At 37.8% G+C, this 20,704-nt stretch overlaps 1 protein-coding gene across 2 annotated transcripts in view; it reads right to left on the bottom strand.

The window, feature by feature from the left end:
• Positions 1 to 2,102: 2,102 nt before the first annotated feature.
• SEL1L3 (SEL1L family member 3) overlaps positions 2,103 to 20,704 on the bottom strand; it is a 37,108-nt gene continuing 18,506 nt past the window's right edge. For both annotated transcript variants that reach the window (XM_037390689.1, XM_037390682.1), the window contains exons 11-24: positions 20,340 to 20,519; positions 19,081 to 19,200; positions 18,340 to 18,480; positions 17,193 to 17,255; positions 14,836 to 15,012; positions 13,106 to 13,233; positions 12,348 to 12,431; positions 10,427 to 10,517; positions 10,229 to 10,313; positions 8,101 to 8,210; positions 6,683 to 6,810; positions 4,892 to 4,994; positions 4,725 to 4,797; positions 2,103 to 3,394 (exon numbers count right to left, since the gene is read on the bottom strand). In XM_037390689.1, the coding sequence (XP_037246586.1) occupies positions 3,228 to 3,394; positions 4,725 to 4,797; positions 4,892 to 4,994; positions 6,683 to 6,810; positions 8,101 to 8,210; positions 10,229 to 10,313; positions 10,427 to 10,517; positions 12,348 to 12,431; positions 13,106 to 13,233; positions 14,836 to 15,012; positions 17,193 to 17,255; positions 18,340 to 18,480; positions 19,081 to 19,200; positions 20,340 to 20,519 (1,650 nt within the window). In that variant the 3' untranslated portion in view covers positions 2,103 to 3,227. The remainder of the gene's footprint in view (positions 3,395 to 4,724; positions 4,798 to 4,891; positions 4,995 to 6,682; positions 6,811 to 8,100; positions 8,211 to 10,228; positions 10,314 to 10,426; positions 10,518 to 12,347; positions 12,432 to 13,105; positions 13,234 to 14,835; positions 15,013 to 17,192; positions 17,256 to 18,339; positions 18,481 to 19,080; positions 19,201 to 20,339; positions 20,520 to 20,704) is intronic.

Genomic DNA, 20,704 nt, shown 5'->3' on the forward strand with positions numbered 1-20,704 from the left:
TTTTTAAGCTTACCTTGACCTATCTCCCTTTCCCAATCTGTAGTTGGAATCCCATTCTCACTTTTTTCATAGCACTTCGATAGCTGGTATGTAGTAACTTCTCTCGCTTGTCACTTGCTGTAACACACATCCATTTACTTGGTGTAAACTGCACTAATTTTAGATAACTGGGCACCTATTTTGTAAATAACGATTCTGAAATTCTTGGTTGTCTCTAATTTATTTGCTACAGATGATTCCGGGCTGAACCAAGGGAGAAAGAAAAATGGCCATCACTTACACCACCTTAACCCCTACCTCTGTTGTTCAGATGTCTGGGCTTCTATGGAATGTGTATAAACAAGCTGCATTTTAGCTCTATACTTGTGATTTCTTATTTCTTCACTCCCATTCTGACCACTCAGCATGGGCTGCAGAAGCTATAAACTTCAGTTATCTTGTTTCAATTGATGAAAAATAATCCTTGATACAGCAACTTTTTTTCCTTTTCCTCCTCCCCCTCTTCTGGGTGCAGTAGAACTATAAGATGCTTTGCTTAACTAACCATCCTCTCTTTCTCTCCAGGAATTGTTTGATTCTTTAGGTTGTCAAATAATAGCCCCTAGATCTTATGAGAAGTGAAGGATAATAATGTAACCATTATTATTTCAGCCGTAAGTATTGCTAGTTTATTGTGAAATGTTGCTTATCTTAATATTCTCCAAGTATATTTCGGTAGAACTTCTGACGTAATAGATAACAAACAAAGACCTAACCATTAACTGCTGTCGTCAAGAAATATATTGCAGCTTCAGCAATTGTCTTCTGAAACACAGATGTAAAATCATGTTTCTGGCAAACCTCCTCAAACTACTTAATTACTAAAGTTGAGAACATGGGTTTACTTTGGAGAGGAAAATGCAGTCAGCCTGACCGCTAACACTCAAGTCTGACCTATATGTACACAACCTAAGCCACTGCTGTTCTGAGAACTCCATGATTTCAACACATGGGTTGCAATCATGCCACCATGGACAAACTCCCACGGGATCAATATTTCACTAGAGGCTTCAGTTTTGCTATATATGACATATGTAGTAAAACACATCTTGCACATGTAGCTTACTACAGGCAAGACTTGCCACATGTATGTCCAAATAGTTTTTTGTGACCGTCAGTTATGTGCCGTTTGGTATCAGACATCATGCAATGTTATGACAGTTGTTTACTTGTCTTCAAAGGTTGCACTATTTTCTACCATCTAAACCTGCCCCAGTTTTAATACAACTGCATACTGTTTTCTTTTATTACATGATAAAAGTAAAGTTGAGACAATTCTTGAAATATCCATGCATTTGTGTTAAGGAATCCGATACAACCAAATTTAGCTGCACAAGTTTTTGCAGCTCAAAACAGACTAAAAAAAATGATGGTGATACATTTACAATGGATACCAAAAGCACAGCACATAACCTCTGCAAATCAACACAGTTTAGTATGTAAAAGCAAAGCAGCTTTGTAACACTTAAATACTTAGCTTTACATAAAAAGAACAAAATATATATCTACAACTGTACTAAACATAAAAAATACTCTTTGCACTGTTCTTATTCAAATAAATGAAAAACTCAGATGTGTGGCACACAATTCACTTTGTGATGATACAGCTGGAGGGCAAGGAGGGGGGGAAGCTTCAACATCTGCTTCCTCCCCGCCTCCCCTTGTTTACTCAATGGAACTACTTACTCTAAGCATCAATTCTCTGAACACTTTTGAATGTTTGGTTTTTGGCAAGCAAAACACACTCTGGTGATATGTGCACATATACATTTATATATATATATATGCATATTAATCTCTCTGAAAGTTTGAAGGTTTTTTCCCTTTTAATTCATTCATTTCTTACTGAAAACTTGTATGTCTTGTTTGAAAAACAAACCAAAAACTCTCCCAGGTCTGCTCTGTGAGAATGCTGTATTCCTCAAAGCAAGCAAGGGATTGATTGTCCCATTTGAAGCCAAGAAAACAGACACCTAAATAATGATCTTAAGAATCTGCAACAGCAAGATACTGTATCATCTGACTAATGCTTTAAAAAAACAAATAATCCTCCACATATAGGCTGAATTTGAATTAGAAAAATATCTTTATTTACAAGAGTAAATAATGTAGTGCAAGGAGAGTGGATTTAACCCTCAATAATGCATAGATTGATGCAATTTATAGTCTGTGATCTACACTATTTTGCAGAGGTGCACGCACGCCTGCTTTAAAGGTCAGACCTTTCCTACAGCCACTTACCAGACAGCTTTAAATCAGACAGAAGGCATTTGCACTCCATACTTATTATCCACATATCCCACGTAACATTTATCAAATAAACTATCACTTAGATGGTTTTAAGAGTTACTGTAGAACATGAAATAAATCCTTGCCAATGTTAGCTATGGAAGAATCAAAAATTAAATAGTTCATTCACTTTGTGTCATCTGTTCACACTTAAATATTCTTTTATTTATCCATTAGGGAAGCTACTTTCTTTAACCAGTGGCTCTTGGCAGGGCAGGAAACATTTTGTTGTGTCCACCAGGGAACTGCTGACATTTGTGAAACTTTGACCAAGGGGTAGCCAGCAGAGCTGCTAGGTTATGATCATATTGCAAATCTTCCCGGTGTTTTACTTTCAAAATGAAACAGTTTTCACATCAGAGACTCAGGATGGAATACAAAATGCCAAAAAACCAATTGTCATTGCTGCATGTATCAAAGTCCGGGCTGGTGTGCCACGGAGCTTAGAAAGTGTTGGTGGCTGGGATTTAACTTTACATGATTTCCATGCTTCCAATTTGGAAAATTCTGGTAACTTCACCAGCAAAAGAAACTCAAATGCAGTAAAGGCAATTTAGTAAGGTATTAGATATGTAAACCTACTTCTTCATCAAAACCGGTGGGAAGGGTGCTCCTTCTTCAATTAGGCAAAGACTTTGCATGTTTTCTTCCAGTCCTTCAATTAAATACAGTATGATCATGTGTCGGATATAGTGAGATAACCTGTTTGGAGTGTTAAATAAACTACAGGGATGTTTTTTAATCTGAAGCGGAGAAATCAGATCAGTGAATTTGCCTACAATTTTAGCTGTTGGACTGAATTATTAATGCCACTGATGGGGTTGGTTGCCAGTTCTTGGATCTGTAGTTATTCATATCCCATCTTCCCAATGGGACGTCAACCATAAGAAAACTACACTTCAGCTTGTAACAAGAGGATTCTGAGGGTTTGATTCCTGCTGTGCTAAATCATTTGAAAAAGTAGATCCATCTTGCTGTACCAGTCTAGTAGCATCTTCATTACTATTCCCTGAGGAAGAAAGTTCATCTGATGATGGTTCTGATCTTGTACCAGAAGAATTACGGGCTTTGGAAAAACATCAAAAGAAATTATTAGAGAAGACCCCACTGCATCCAAGAAGTCTATTTATAAATATTTCAATAGTATGTGGATATAAAATAACATATAAAGATAATACTCAAAAGGTTAGAAAATACTGAAAGAAGAATATCTGTAACTTTAAGTATAAACTTTGTACATATGAAGTATGATTCCCAAGTTGCATAAGTCATAGCTAGTAAGAAAATAAAGAAGGTTTTCAGAATTATTTCCATAGTCAGCATATTACTCACAGCTGCATGTCTTAAATGCTATTAAGGAATTTTAAAATTCAAATAATTTTGTATATTTAATGGTGGTTTGTGGGTTTTTTTAAATACTATCCCCTATAGAGGTAGGCTGTCAATGTGGAAAGTAATTTTTTTCTGTATTTTGTTATGGAAATATGTCAGAAAACAGTATTTTCTGACATAGGCTTAAACTGCCTACTGAGGTTAAAACACAATGTAAGAAAATGTATTTGGTGGAAGAAATTATTTTTGTAACTGGTAACATTAATTTCACAACTTTCCGACCAAGATCCTGTTTCGTGATTTGAAATGAAACACTTGCTTGAAGCTGGCAACGCTTTTAAAATGATGACTTATAATTTTTGCATGTGATGGTAGGGCTTTTTCTCCTTTCCTGAGCAATGTAGTTTTGTCTCTGATGTCTCTTTTAATATAGTAAAAAAAATAATGGGAATTTTAACAGACTGAAGTCTGGCATTTGGTTTTCTGTCTCTTAATATTCTCTGTCCCATCAGAAACGACAACATATACAGCAAGGCTTTCCAGTTTAGGACAGGAGGAGTCTGCAAGTGCTGATTGAATGTATTTACTGATTCTGTTACTGGTCTGAAGAGGCTGAGCTGCCTTCTCCTAAGTTACTCCAGTGTACCAGCTCTCTGAACCTCGCTTTTTCTCCCACCTCGTATCTGAATGGATCCAGTTGTATGAAACAGGGAACAGTCTCATTGCATACTGCAGCGACAACACATGAAATCCAAGTCATATAATTACTCTAACAACACTGCATGTTGAGAGAAAGGAAATAATCTCTTGTTTCCAGTCATAATCTCCTGCAGTTAATGTTTTTATTAAGAATCTCCTTTACCAAGGGAAATTCTCCAGAAACCAACAGGCTTAAACCTATGCTTTGCTTCATCCACTCCTTTTCAATGATCAGAAAATTACCTGCATGTCAAAGAAGTTGCTGCACCACTACCAAATCTAGAATTCCTGCTTTTGTTTTTCAAGTTTTTACTGAAACAAAGAGATCATTCTTTTTCTTTAGTTTTACTATGACAAATACTTACCAGATAAAGACTGAAAATACTGCACTGCAAATGCAACCAGAATCGATAAAAGAAAGGTTCCCATGAAGTAGATCTGTGACAGTAAGTTTGAAAACAGAATTAGAGCCATGCAAAGCCAAGGTAGTGCTCCAAATGAGCTCTGCATGTACCAAAGCAGAAATACATACCACAGTAGATTGTAAAATATTGTTCCAGAAAACTCTCATGTAAAAATAAAGCAATGCTAATGAGCATGGACTAATGGATTCCTGGTTACTATTATTCCAGCACCTACAACAAGAAGATTAAAACTAATTAGTCTTACTCTACAATTTTGTGGCATCTGTCATCTGGGAACCTCAAGTGGGTTTGCAGCAAACCTCAGTAACCCAGGAAAACAAGCTGATAGTATCATCGCTATCTCACAGATGGTGAAGTAAAAATTCAAAGAAATACCAGATGAACCTCATTAAGCACACAATACCTTACCCTAGGAGCAGGTTTTTTATTTTATTAGTCAACAACAGGTCTAAGCATCCAGGCTACCCTTGCCAAGCAGTCACAGTGCAAGGTCATACCCAAGATACTTTGCTCTAACTAATGTGAGTCAACAGCAGTAGGACTTGATTTAAGATTAGATGTACAAAATTTACTTATCTACACAGGATGCTGGTGCCTTAACCCGCTTTAGGGACAATGGAGTACTAGACAGCGCAGTCAGAGCTTGAAGAGTGCTTTTGCTGACTAGCTATGAGCCGAGTAGCTTTCTCAGTTCCATCAGTTAGGACTTCGCCTACTGGGGCAGTTTAGACAGCTAAATCACAGGCATCTATTTCAAGCTACAATGGATTCTTTTCTACCAAGCTGAGGAGGGAGGGTTGAGTGTGGGTGGGGTGTGTACATATATATATAACTTTTATATTAAAAATTATATTGAAAAATAGGTGTGATCTATACAAAATTATATATAATTCATGTATTATATACATATTTTTTAAAAAGTATGTGCCCTTCTGGACAAAAGTGTATGATGACAGGAAAACCCTGCAGTGCTGTCGACTCAGGAGTTACTCTAGTTGCAAAGCAGATGGATTCAGCCCAAGTGAAGGCAGAATACAGGCTCAAGCTTACAGTCCCAGATGGACCAGCTGGTCCAGCAGCCCTATTTATCTGTCTAGTAATTTCAGGTGGAGTGGAAGTAATTTGGGGTACAAGTTCAGGCTGATGGCAGTGAAGAACCATTTCAGCAGACCGTTGGTGAATCAACAAATGAGGTTTTAATGTTGATACCAACTCCGCTTTTTTTGGGTCACACAACACTCAGTAGCAAAACAGAAGATAAACTACTCATTCTTGGTTCACAGCTTCATGAATTAACTGCTAGCTCCTCCTACTTTAAACATCTGAAAGGCAATTCCACAAATTCACCAAATACTGTGTAAGCTTAAGCAACCTAAGTTCTGTACTGGAACCAGAAGTCTCCAGGTGGTTTGTGCATGAGCAGTGCTGGCACAGGCAACAACCTGTAACCTTCTCACATACCTAATATTCTGTGCCACGTCTGTGCCAGACCGGAATGTCTTTGCAGAATAAACAGGCAGGACTGTTATTATGCCAGTTACATACTTTTAAGTTCCAATTAAATTATGCTCAATTTATCATTAAAAGATTGTTTTGGACTGTATACAAATTGTCAGTGCCTAATTTAGGAACTTAAATACATCGAATTGGAAAAGACCTCCTGGATCATTAAATCTAGTCCCTGCTATTTCAGATAACCACATATAATGAGGTCTCTTTTAACAGGCATAAACTGAAATACATTTAGGTAATTTATGTATTTCACACATGCTGACCTTAATGTGCCTTAAGTCATACAGGTGAACAAAGTTAATAATTACAGGAGTTGCTGTTCTCTGGAGTAAATGTTACTCACACATAAAGACAGAAGATGCTGATTAAGGGGAAATAAGACTCACCTGTAATAAAGTTCCTGAAGAAGTGACGTATTACTAGAATGCAATGCCTGATCAATTTCCAAGTGATCCAGAATGTAGGAAGGTATAGAGTTACCCTCTTCAATGACAAGGGCCAAATTAAAGAAACCCTAACAATAAAAAAGCATACATGCTTTTTAAACATTAAATTTTCATATGTATATTTAAGGTCTACTGTAAGCATAAAGTATCTAAATAATTATAACTTCCTTGTATAAATTAATTAAGTATAATGTGATCTTTACTGAATAATTATGAAAGCCTTTCCTCCTGACCATATACCCAGGTAAATACCGAAAATGCAAGAGAACTGACATTCATTTGTTATACCATGCTGTTTTCTTAGAAACCATCTGGAAAAAGATCTGAGCTTTCTCATTTTTAGTTGCTCTTTAAATGCAGCCCCAATATTAAACTTAATCTTTTATCTAATAGGGAAATAACTCTAAGCAGAAATGGATTCCTGTTCTGTTACTGTTTAATTCACCTCCACCTAGCTCTCTAGATCAATAGCAATTTGAACAGTGAAATTGAGAGCAGAAATTTCCCCCAGACAATTTAAGACTTTAATCTTACAGCTTTGCCTTCTTGGACAAGACTTAGGCATCCCTGTCTCTTCAGAACCATGAAGATGCACACACATGAGATGTATTACAGGATTCCCCATCAAGTCTGGCTTTCATACTTTGAAGTAACTGCTCATGCATCTCTTCTTTCCTTTGCTAGTTCAGCAGTAATGTTTTATCCTAATATCCTTAAAACAGAACCCAACTATGTCACCTCTAAAAAATTCACATACAAGATACTGTCTGGGGACATTGTCATAAGGACAGAATACTGCACCCTGGAAACTTCAGGAGGGTCTGAGGGCAACAAATTCAGTGTTGAAACTGCATGTCTTTGGTAATGTGATATGGTGTATCTTTTAATTATAAAGAATTTTAAGATGAACCTTTTGTTGGTGGAGCGAACAAAATTCACCCTGGGATTCACTCAAGATACCAAGAGAAACAGGTCATTCTTCTTGTTTATATCCTAACGTAGCAAAGGATAGGAATGGAATAAAACTCAACAGTCTATTAATTCTTCCTCTTGCCACAGCAAAAATACCAAGGTCACAACAGAATCAATTGTGCCAAGGTAAGGCAGCACTGCATTAGGCCATTCACCTTTAGCTTTCAAAACATATTAATTCTAGGACTGTCCATCTGTGCTAGGTCTACCTTCTGTTATCATAAAACAGCAACTACTGACTCACAAGCTATTTTGAAATAATTATAACTTATTCTAGCAGGTTTCTTCAGTGCAGATATAGTCAAGCAGAATAATCGGTCTCAGATAAATCCTCAGACTGTTCTAAACTCTGACGTTTTATGAACACATTACAGCTGCAGACCCACCTGTGAATCTCCCTCTAATGCCGCTTGTGCATACATCCGCATTGAGAGCTCAAGGTCCTTAGACTGGTTGTGGTAACCATAGTAGTAGAAATCACCCATCTTCAAATAAGCTGTAGAAGAAACCAGTAGCACATAATTTTTTAAAAAAAGTCTCTCTCTGGTTGTCTCTGTGGCTACTTTACAACAGCCTGCCCACTGAAAATACTTACCTTGAATGAAATTTCTCATGGTTTCTCTTTAACGAATCTAGTGAACCAGATTGCTACTTTTACAAAATTGAGATGTAGAAACTTTATACTGCTTCCTTCTTCACCTGCTGAATCTGCCCTTGGGCAACCTGTAGCCTTATTATTCAGGCTAGCCCTACTAACTTGAAGAGACTTAAACACATGCTGTCTAAGTTTGTTCTGTACCTGTCACTGTGGTGGCTGAATCCATCCCCAAAGTTACAGAACTTTGCTGACAATAATTTCCTTAATTTCAAATCCATCCCAACCTAGGACGATGGTAGGTATAAAATTTTCCTGGTCTAGAAGGAAACAATGCCCAGCAAATATTTTACAAACATCTTTCTGTGATATTGCACAGTAATGAAATGCTGTGGACACTGACCCAGACAGGAGCAAGCATGATTCCTAATCTGTGTTGAAGAACTTAAAAATTCCCATGACTGTCTATGCTTATTTAACCTAAGCTTTCCCCAAATGGTTTGAAACACTCCTACACCTTGCCCTGTGTGTCTACGGCAGCTACCTAGAAAACCCACCTGTTTTTACAGGGGACTATAGCAAAGCACTTCCAGCAAGCAAGTCATTCGCTGACCCAACAGCAAAGGCGGAAAGACTAAGTGGATAGGCTGGCACAGATGCTGAGGGAAAGGCAATGGATGCTTTAGCAAACCATGAAGAGGAGAGCTCCCCTGAACCACACCAACTGCATCACTCCAGCCCTGGCCCAGAGAGCACTCCTGAACAGGCAGCGGCCTTGAGGTCACCCTGCAGAGATAACATAGCCCTGCAATACTCTGCTGCCAGGGTTAGACTCTCCATCCCAGGCCCTACACTGGGGATTTGATGCTCCACTACTGCAGAGAGGGGTTATGTTACTCATGTGAGGAAGAGGTAAAGTAATAAAATTCTTCCCCTCTTGAACCTAGCAAGTCTTTTCTCCTTTACTTGAATGAAATCACAGTCTCACTCCATGAGTCTGATCTTCAGAAGTTTTTCTAATGTAAGATTGTCCTTTTCTAACGTAAGATTGCGGATCTGCCGAAGGGTGAATAAAACTGCACCTTGCTAAGGCATCTACAAACTCCTTGTGAAAGCTAACAGGGTTTGTCAGCTCCTGTGGCTTCAGGCTCTATCAATGTGGCATTCAGTTTCTGCCTTGTTATGTTCACTCCACTTTTCCATGTGCTTCTTACAAAGCACCTAAACCTTTTTGTGAGACAATCAGATCAATGTTTTCAAATATTGAGTAACTCTTTCAAAGGCAACAAGATTACTTAGTCACTAAAATCACAGGTGTAGTAAAATCTAAGGCCAGAGGAATGTAACTTATTATATGTAAATAAGTCTTTTTTTTTTTTTTTCCTTAACAGAGAATCCTTTAGTTCCCCAAGGTAAGCTGTGCCAATGTTGATAAACTCTGTACCCCCTAAAGAAAAACTCATAATAAATTAGATAAGGAATCCTTTAGCCTTCATTAGTTTCTCATGACTCAATTATGATATGGAAGCATATTTGCTTTTGGATTTTCTTTTTGATAAACTAAACAGCATGAGCTCCTAAAGTCTACTGCTATTTTTTTTTTCTTAAACCTTGAACCAATTGCTTAGGCTTCTAAATATCTAGCTATCTAGCCCCTTCTCAGGGCTTAGCTTGGTCTTTTTTTATTATTTTATTCAAATTTTATCCATTTTATGCCATAAAAAGGAAATTCTCAGAAAAGCTGTGCTGAAACACAAGACTTAAAATGCCTTTCTGTCTACCAAAAAGGAAATGTCTGATAAGCAGGGATTACTCTTCCCTTAACTTGCTCACTCACATAGAAGTTATAAAAAATGTAGTTTTTAAAATAAAATAAAAACCCGTAAAATTAAAATTCAGAGAGAATTCCTTATACATACCAAATGATGGTGCGTTGACTTGAGATACAGAGAAATTGTAGTATCTCCAAACACAGTCAGTTGCTAGGTATTTCCTTGCTAGGTCCTGGAAAGAAAAGAATTGATCCATCCATTCATAACACAGATAAGAGACTAGAATCACGTTATTATTAGCAAGTGTTCCTTTTGGGATCATGAGCTGTGAATACATTTACTTACTGGTCTTTCTTCACAAATGTGTGCTAGATTTGACTGTGACACTTCAATCCCAGTTTCAGCTGCTAATACATAATGCAGCAGAGCTTCATGCCTGTCGTTAAGATAAAATAAATCAGTGACTAACCTGACAAAAATAGCATGCGTTTTAGTTAATAGTTAAAAAAATCCCACTAAATGAATTGATAAAATCACCTAAGAGCAAAATTTTGGTAGAACGTTTAAAAGCAAGAGGCTGGCAAACCCATGCAACAGCTACATCTACTGGCAATGTAACAACCTCTTAGTTGGCTCATTGTGTAACAACCTGCCACAGATCTCAAGAATCTGCAGTTTTCTCTCTTGCACTGAAGCTAGATTAGGTCCAGCATACATTTATTCTAAGTGCAAGACTGATGATACAGTTGATTTGATATTAAGCCCAATTATCTATTTAAATGTTTCAGACAAAACATTCTTAAGAGACCCTTACCTCCTACACTTTAAAAAAATCTGTAATTAACTTAGCTGTGTATGTATCTGTCAAACATTCACCTGGGTACTACCTGTATAAGCTTCACCCTTTTATTTCAATGACTTGTTTGTCCTGTCTTTTTAGACTATGAAATTTTTGTAACAGGAATTTTCTCTCGTTATATTTGAATGTGTGAATAGAATAACATTCTCAGTCCCCCTATGGAATCTAGGCATCTCACTGACTGTAAAATCAAGTAATAAAAGCTAGTTTTGCATTTGCGGTATAGCAATTCAGTATTACAGTACAGTAGTACAGCGCCGCTCATGACTGTAGAGGACAGCATCTCTTTCATGTTCTCTGTCACCCACCTACTCGGTATTATGAAGATTAAGCAATCAAAATTAAGAGAAGTCTTTAAAAGCACGTGTTTGGTTTTAAAATGACAAGATAAAAAAAAACTCAACAGTTGGTGTAATTTTTTCCTACTAAAGCTTCCTATTGAAGGGTCACGCTTCCAGTGATTTTCTCCACAACACAATTTAAAACCATGGCAGAGACCAAACCCCAGACCTCCTGGGATCTTAATGCTATACCTGGCATGTGCACAGGACTTTCATGTGACTGTATGCAGAGTGAGCTGGGCAGAGTCACAGGCTTGTACATCAGAACATGCTACAAAAACATTAACTGAGACTTTTTCAGTGTTGAAAAATGAGGTCACATCTCAAGAGAAATGTCTGTGATGGACCTAATAAAAAGAAACTTCTAGGAATCAATTACTCAGAACAGTAGGCTGGCAGTTCCTTATAGATCTCTTAAGCCTGAAGCAGTAATTAAGCACTAGCATAGGGAGGCTGCAGGACTAAAGTAGCCTGTTTTAATCACATGTGACAGCCTGATACCTGCATGTACAGTATCCGATGCTCATGCCTACAGGTCACTGCAAAAATGGAGCACTAACCTGGAGGCTATTTTGAAACTTCTTGGTTGGCTTATTGGATATTGTAACCTCCTATTACACTTTATAGAAAAGATAGTACTAATTATATACAAAAGAAGAACAAATCTAATCCAGCAGCCTGAGTTTTCATGACACGGAATTATACAGAAGAGGGAAAGCAGAATATGGTTTTTGGAACAGAGGGTATATTAAAAATGAAAGGCATTCCTCTGGCTAATCCAGTACACATTACATGCTACAGTACTGTGGGATGAAAACCACAGACAGCCAGTACAACAATATTTCACTACAAACTCCCTCTTTTTCACTTGATTCTGTCATAACTGTTGAATTAGGCTTTGGGTCAACTCCTCCCTCCCTTGATGTCAATAGGTGTTTTGCTACTGATTTCAGTGGTGTTGCTATTTGTGTTTTTTTGAGGTGATGGCCCAATGTTAATTATTTTATCACGCTATAAAGTTAAGTGAAAATAGAAAATGAATTTGAAGAGAACAGAACAAACAAACCATGAAAGCTCCAGATAAGCATTGAGAGCTTTTCTGATGACATGCCCTAAGTAGCCGTTCTTCTCTGCAATGTGTTTTGCCCAGCTGTAGAAAAGAACAAAAAACAAGAAATGAACAGCTGTGCTCCAGTAACATTATCCCAACTCACACTGACTCAAAGGACACAAAAGCATATGGGATCACTTTCTGACTTCTTTCATGAGACAAACTATGGAGTTTCACAGTAATTGCTACATCAGTCTTTTAACTGTCGACTGAATGAGAACATTTTGCCCGTTCATCTCTGAGCATACTAGAGACATCCCATGTTTTTTATCAGCAAAAGTAGTTCCTTGTTTTTCTTTTCTTTTTTTTTTTTTTTTTAAGAAAACAAACCTAAGTTAATAAGTGCTATAACTAATTATCTGCCTTTTTCCTGATACAAAGTATCAGTCCTACCACATCAGGAGACTAGTATTTCTTGAAAATCGAATAAGCATGGCTTTGTTAGATACGTCTCAGAGTTGTTCCATATAATCTCTCTGAGTTGTTCCAGAAAAAAAAAGTACTAAAAGTACTCAACATCTCTCAAAGTCTACTGGTCATTTAAATAATATACATATTCATGTGGATTAAACTTTACTGCAGAACAACCTTTTGTCAAGGAGGTAAGCACCATTAAGTACAAGATACTTAGGCTACGGACTCAAAAAACACCATTAATCAAGATAATCCCACCAGAAATATATTCTCCTTTAACCAAGGGTTTCATTCCTTACATTACAGCTTTTTCCGGATCTCTAGGGAAGTCTTCCATATTTCCTGTGATGTAGTACAGAGAGCATCGTAAAGTCCCTTCTATGTGTCCTCCTTGAGCAGCTTTATAGAAATAGCGTGCAGCAACTGTCTGTGAAGAAACAAGACACAATTCGCAAGGCTGCATTATTAACGTTTACTGAGTTTTGTTTCCTGGGATTAATTTCAGCAAATGAATTAAAAGAGGCAATTGGCTAATGAGGGCAAGCCAGTTTAAGTACTTTAATGTACTTAGGTGAAATTAATACCTTTCTTCTAACTTTTTAATAGTTTAGACTGGGAAAAGGTTTTTAAACACATAAATTCCGGTAATATATGGAATGTCAAAGAGGAAAGTGTCTAAATGTGTAACTAACACATGGTAACATACAAGTCTTGTGTATACTGACAAAAGTAAAATTAGTTGTTCACTAGTAGAGAGATTAACAAGGGGTCTTGGGAAACAGGACTTCTGCTCTGGCGATGCCTAAGTGAGGGCTGGGGCGGAGCAGCAATGCTCAGTATGCCCAGCAGTGTGCAACCATGGTACTCAAGCCCCTGAAACTGGTTTATAGAAGATAACACAGGCTGAGTAGCCCGGGCCAGAGTTGCAGAAGCAGGAGGGCTCTGTGGCTCTCCATGTCTTACCCTCAGAAATAGTAATCTGAAATATAAACCAAAGCAGCATACAGCCCGAAATAATTCATTTCAGGAAATCTTTAACCATCAATATACATTTTCTGTGGGTAAGCATGGACTTCAGAGCATCCATCACAGCCATAACATACGCCTCCTTGCCCATAGCTTTGGTAAATAAAGAAGCCTGAGCACTTTTAGGTGTACTCTTATAATCAGTCCACCCTGAAAGGTATTTTGGTCCCTCAGGAAGGAAAATGCATTTGCCGAATGCACATGTTGGTGAGTGCTGCTGCTGTTGGCAGCAGATATGCTCACTGTCTGGAGTATATCCGGATCTCAGAACCCACAAGCCATGCTGGAAACATCTTTTAGCTCCAATCACAAGGTCTTCTTGCATCTATTACAGCTTGCCTCACTATGTGCTGTTGGCTGTAAACTCTCTAGTTATTTAAAAGAAATATAACTTGAGTAGACCCTTCCTATTAGGGGAAAATTAATTCTGCACATGTCACTGAGAAAAGTTAATAAATGTACTGTCACAGAAAGACAAACCAAAATATTGCGGTCTACCAGGAGTGTATTAAATAGTTACATTTGCAAGTAGTTACATTGGCTTGAAGGTCTCTCACTGTAGTTGTGACAGTCTCAGAAGCTATGTGAATGTAGTTCACAAGCTCAAGGACAAGGTTCTGCTGCTTTCATCTATTGTGGAAAGCATCCTTTACCTACTTTCCATTCTAAAACTGAGAGATACCAAAAGGATCACACGATGTGAGAGCATACATTATCCTGCCTGCTGTCTCTGGAAGGAGGAAAGCAGAGGCAGTCCCTGGAGCTAAACCTGCACCTGCTTTGTTTCTAAATTAAAGGAACACAAACACACACATAAGTATGACTGAGATATTTGAGTAACATCTCTCTCTAAGCAATCTGACTGAATTCCCCAGTAACACCCTTCTTTGTGATAGAAGTATCAAAATCCAACTCAGAGTGAACACAGCGGTCTCGAAAATGAAGCAAAAACTTCTAAACTGGGCCCTAATGTAAGAAATAGTACTATTAAATATTTACTCACTTGATTTCTACCAGGTACTCCAGGGTAAATCCCATCTAAATAAAGGACACCAAGGTTGTACGATGCATCTGGATTCCCCAATTCTTCAGCAATTAACCAGTGTTCAGCTGCTTTTCTGTAGTCTCTTTTAAAATTGTGGTAGTACCATCCCAATCCATTCACTGCCTGGGGCAAGCCCTTAGGGAAGGAGAAGAGCAGTCTCACGTCACACATTTGATTCTGCTTTGGGTCACTTTGCAATTCCAACCTGCTGCTTGACTTTGGGTGCTCTCGTAACCTTGTCTATATATTCTAGATGTCTGGCAGACAGATCCAGCCGAAATTACACTGATCTGGGACTAAGGGACGTAAAGATTTGCTGGCTTTTTTTCACACTATTCTCCCTCCTGACCTCGTAGCGAGAACCAGGAATAAGACTCCAGTGCTGTCTTACTCTATAGTCTTAGCCATGTCTGCATTCAGATTTGTACTTGTTGACAACAAAAAACTGCAACTGTTTTTCTTGTTTCCTCTGCAAAGCCAAAACAGGACACCTATTCTTGAATAGGTGTCAGAACCTGGTTGACAGCGCTAGCAATCAAAAACCCCACTTCTTTTAAATCAGAACTTTTCCCTAAGCATAAACAGGAAGCAATGAACACAAGTTTGTGATGCTGTTTTCAAAATGTATTTGACCAACATCATACAGATCTGCTTAAGATAGTGCTACATGCCATCATACAGTTGCATCTTTGCATCAATAATTATGGATCAAGAGGAAAAAATCTTCCTGGACAGTTTTTATTTTGGTTGCAATGAGTTACCATCTCCTTGCCTAAACTGGTGGATCATATGGTGGCTGTAAGTATGCCAGCAGTTCAAATTAGTCTGTACCAATGAATATGAACATGCTATTTAGTCCTATTTTATAATGTATGTTTAAATAGCAACCATGCCAGATCAGTGACATAAGGTAAAAGCCACCTAAGGAATCTCAGTGCAGAAACACAAGTTATTTGCTTGCTACTGTTGCCTTCTGTGCTGAACAGTGGTCTCCTGTAATTTGTGTAGACAGAACTGCACACTACTGGCACTTACAAAGGCCCTCTGGAACATTATCCCTTTTTTCTTTCAGATTTAAAGAGTGTTACTAACCCATTAAAAGGCAAAAGCAGTTAAACTTTTCAATAATTGTATTTTTGTACAGGAGCATAAAAACATAAGTATCTGGGTTCAAGGAGAGTGAGGAAATTGTTATCTCCAGGATGCTTCCTGGAATCGGTTCCTCAGATCCTGAGTCAAGTGAATTTTGATCACACTGTGAAAGCCACTCAGTTTATTCAAGCCTTTCCCAAACAGGCAGTAGAAGAGGTAGTCTCTCCTCTTTCAAAGGAAAGACAGAACAGGCACAATTCTTTTCTGATGGTGCTCAGCAGTGAAGTCCTACTGTCCCTTGTCAGTAATTTAACTAGTTCTGGTTCTAAGAGCTAGTAAGGTATTAAAGGTCTAGGTACTCTTTTACTTTTATACTTAGGACCAGATCATGGCCTGGCTAATCTGACTGACTGTACTAGATTATTAAATGGAGCAAGGCTCCTCTTCTTTGTGGCACCTGTCAATGTTTCCCCATGCTATGGAAAAAACCAGAAGGCTTTGGGACATCAAGGTCTCCTCTCTGAAGCAGAGAACAGCTGGCCTAAGAAAGGACATGCAGTCTTTTTCCAGTCACCAGCATCCCCTGGAGGAGCATTAACTCTGTGCAGAGAGAAGTAGCCGTAAACCACCACAGCTCAGGGGGGTTGGACAGGAAGCCACCACTCTGCCTTCAGCTCCTGAAGGCTGCAGGAGTGCACCATCACTCTGTGCAGATTGTGGAAGTACAATCCAGACCTCAGCTGTTGCTCTTTCTCATTCACATTGCACCTTAAAGATGCTCTGTTATTATAGTGAAGCCTGCTGGCATGGATTTTCAAAGATGGCAGTTATCTCTACCTGTCTGGAAAGATCACCATGTCAAAAGCTCAAGCCTATAAAAAATATACCTAGTATGGTCTAGAGGAAAATGCTTAGGAATATGAGGCAAAAACATACTCCTGGAACAACTATTCACTCTCTAATCACTTAACTATCATCAAGTTCCAAAAGATCTAAGTAGAGAGAATTACTTTTCTTCCACAAAAATTTTGGCTGAGTGGCCATTCAAGTAGTCTAGTCTCTCAATTTGGGGGAAAAAGGCTTTCACCATTCATGGTGATGACATTGGGAGAAGCAACCAGTATTTACACAGAATTATAGTAACAGGCATTTTATATAAATCAGTTCATTATTATTAGCACCTGGTATATGACTTTTACAATAAAGTATTTATTACATTTTACCTTGGCGGCTGCTTTCTTCATCAATTCCAAAGCCAGTTTTGTGTTCTTTTTCACACCTTGGCCCTAGGAAACGGATATATGAAACAATCATTGTTTACAAATACAGAATACAGGCTAACGAAAATTCACACATAAAATGCATTTTAACAGTGATACTATTATTTACTAGGTGTTACTCAGCTTTAAACAGCTACAACAACAACAATAAAGTTTTGTGCTTATCCTTCATTCACAGCTCTACAAAGACTAGGAAGAATTACTTCACCAGTCAATCCAAGTGATTTTTATGGGTAAATAATATCACAGATCTTTAATTTTTGGCAGCTAAGGAAGAATTAGTAGCATTCGAAGGTGCATAGATTGTCCACAATTTGGCAAGGAGTAAGAACTCTCAGCTTTCCTGAAAAAGGATGTCAGAGTGTCTCCAGAGGAAGTACACAGATGTCATGCTAATGTTGTCCATATCAATTAATTCTGGACATGGGTCAAACAGACCATGGGTGCTCAAAATTAACACAAGCAAAACTTAAGCAAGCATTTTGTAGAGGACAGCCCATCCATTCCATCAAAAGAATGAGATGAAGACCTAACAGTTCTTCACTAATATATCTAACCTTTAGTACCGTTGAATGTCTTATGGGTGACACTGCTCAGCTGATACAACTTATTTAACCCAGGTTACGCTTGAGTGTAGCCACTGCTGTCTACTGCTTCTAGCAGGGAAAAACTAACTGTATGCAGACTTTAATTCCTACTAAAAAAAAATTCCCAGAGATCTAATAAATGGAGTTCTAAGAAAGGACTGAACTTTCACCTGCATTTCTACACCAAGGCCTCTACCTACTAGTTGGTTAGATTTTTGAGGTGACAAGCCATTATACAGAATTAGGATCTACAATTTATGTGGTATTTTGGTCCTGAATCTGGCTAGCAACAAAGTGACTAAACTGCTTTTAACTTGCTCTTTTTAAAATTTTTGTGTGTAACTGGTAAAAGTCAACCTTAGCTTCATAACTATTGATTGATTTTCAAAGACAAATCTAAAAGCACTTGTATACACTCTCACAGTGTGTCACTGCAGGTAACTTACAAACATTCATGTCATAGGAATGTTTTTTTAGAAGTTAAAATACGAAACATGACTTACCTTAAATAACACAATGGCATAATCATATATTAACACTGGATCTTCTGTTTCTATTGCACCCTTTGCGTACCATTCTATTGCAGCTTCAGGATTTTTTGCCACTCCTTGTTGGCCCCAAAACAGCATCTGAGCCAACCGTTGCTAAAAGAAAACATAAACGCTAATGTTATAAATGCTAGTATTGAGACTGGAATTGCAGGAGCAGGCTTTTGCAGGCTCAAATGGATTTTAAATACGTGAGGAAAATAGTTAAATGTCCTCAACAGTCTGAAAACAATTGGTTATCAAGAATATTCAGAGGGCTTCCCAGTGGTGAAATATACTGACATTAAATCTACAGTAGGGTTATTTTTTACAGTTGTCAGTTCCATGAAAGTCTGTCTTGATTTAAGTGCAGAGGTAAGTGATAAAGGCAGACTTTGATGCATGCACATGGCTCAGTGTTATTGGTCTCAGATCAGCAGCAATAACTGTACCGTGTCAAATACAAACCCAGTGAAAACGATCAGAGAAGGGGGTCGCTAAGTCTTGACAACTCTTCCCTTTTGCCTTGCATCATTGTTATAGCTTTTTACACAGTCACTGGATATTATCAGACAGAAACATGGGAAATAGAAGCAATTCTGGGTAGAAAGAGAAAAAGTCTATCCACTTCACTCTCCTCTACAACTTTCTTAGAAAGTCAGATGTACATACAACACGTGTATAAAATCAAGAAAAGGGAGGTGTACCACTTTATACCTGTGCAGCTGCATTTCCTCTTGTTGCTTCATGTTTTAACCACATAAAGACATCACCGTTTTCTTTTGTTTGAGCTTTTAGGAGTTCATCATCCATCAGCCTTATAGGTTCAACAAATGCCTGAAGAGTAGGTGAACACAAAAAAATGATTACACAATGAATTCATACATCTGCCAACAAAATGAAAATGTTGCCCGTTTCCTGTTTAACCCTAAAAATTCATTATCATTCTGGGTTTTAGAATTCTCACTACTCCTCTGTTGGCCAGTGAATTAAGAACCATCCTTACATCTGATGTAAAAAACATTTGTTGCCTCATTACAGTACAAAACTCTTAAGTCCGCTCTACACTGAGAAGATATGCCAAGGTGTCAACAACTGAAAAAAACCACCCACCACCTTTGTAGTTTTAAATGCACTTAATGGCAAAGAAGTTCTTTTAACCTTTTAAGGCTTTTTAGTTCCTGTAGAAATCTCTCTTAAAAGATAAAAAAAAAGGCTGGCAGAAAGCTTGATGAAGACCTGCCCTACAGCACTTTTATCTAGGTGGCTATCTACTGATTTTTAGTTCTTCAGCAATCAAAATATCTCTTTTTTTTTTTTTTTTGTACAATAATCTTTCTTCCTGATAAGCCAGGATCCTAGTACTAGCCTACCTTCAGTATTCTTCACAGATAAAAGTTGTGTTACCTCCTGTTTAGCAGCTTATTCTAAAAGAATTTAACTGTAAACTTTATCTCATCAGATACCTATTTAACAGCCAAATCCTTACATTTGATTATAGGAAAGGTGTGAGTATGGAAAGAACAATTCATCTTTTACATGAACTTCATGATGGCTGGCTACTGAAACAGTGGATCGGTTGCTTAATAAACACATCAAATTATATTAATAATTAAAAATCTCAGTGAGGAATTAGGGCCCAAGAATAAGACCTAGACTTTACTGAAAGATACTCATGTGGACAATTCTGAGGATTTGAGCCTAACTTTGATTTGGTTTCCCCCTTGCTAAGAAACAGAGTAATGATATTTACATATAATTTGGGGGATTTCGTAACAATCATAGAATGGTTTGGGTTAGAAGTGACCTTTAAAGATGATTTAGTCCAACACCCCTGCCATGGGCAGGCACACCAATCAGATGAGCTAACATTTGTAAATCAAGACAGAAACGTTCTAGCTACATAATTAATATGAAAATTAATGAAAATATGAAAAGTCATAGAAAAGAAATTTAGATCCGTTTATAATTCTTACCTGTTCCCCTTTTATAGTGTGTTGATCCAATGATGTCTTTATTGCAATATTACTGTAATAAGCATAGGACAGCTCCAAATCAACTGGATAGTTATTAACGCCTTGGTAGTGTTTATAGCCAAGATTCATTACAGCAAGTCTCTCATTCCCCTGAGTGCCAACCAAACTATACAGCAGTCCCTGGCAAAAATCAACAGACATAAACAAGAGTGAATTCACTGCACATCTCACAAGTTTAGCGCTTTGGTGGAGATTCATAGGGAACAGTGTTCATACTGGTAGCTGACATACTAGCTATACCATGTAAAGAGTTACAAAATCAAGCACTGCCCTAAAGTCATTAAAATGCCTTCTATATGTATAGA

Source organism: Falco rusticolus, chromosome 1 (assembly GCF_015220075.1).
Source record: "Falco rusticolus isolate bFalRus1 chromosome 1, bFalRus1.pri, whole genome shotgun sequence".
NCBI classification, from domain to species: domain Eukaryota; kingdom Metazoa; phylum Chordata; class Aves; order Falconiformes; family Falconidae; genus Falco; species Falco rusticolus.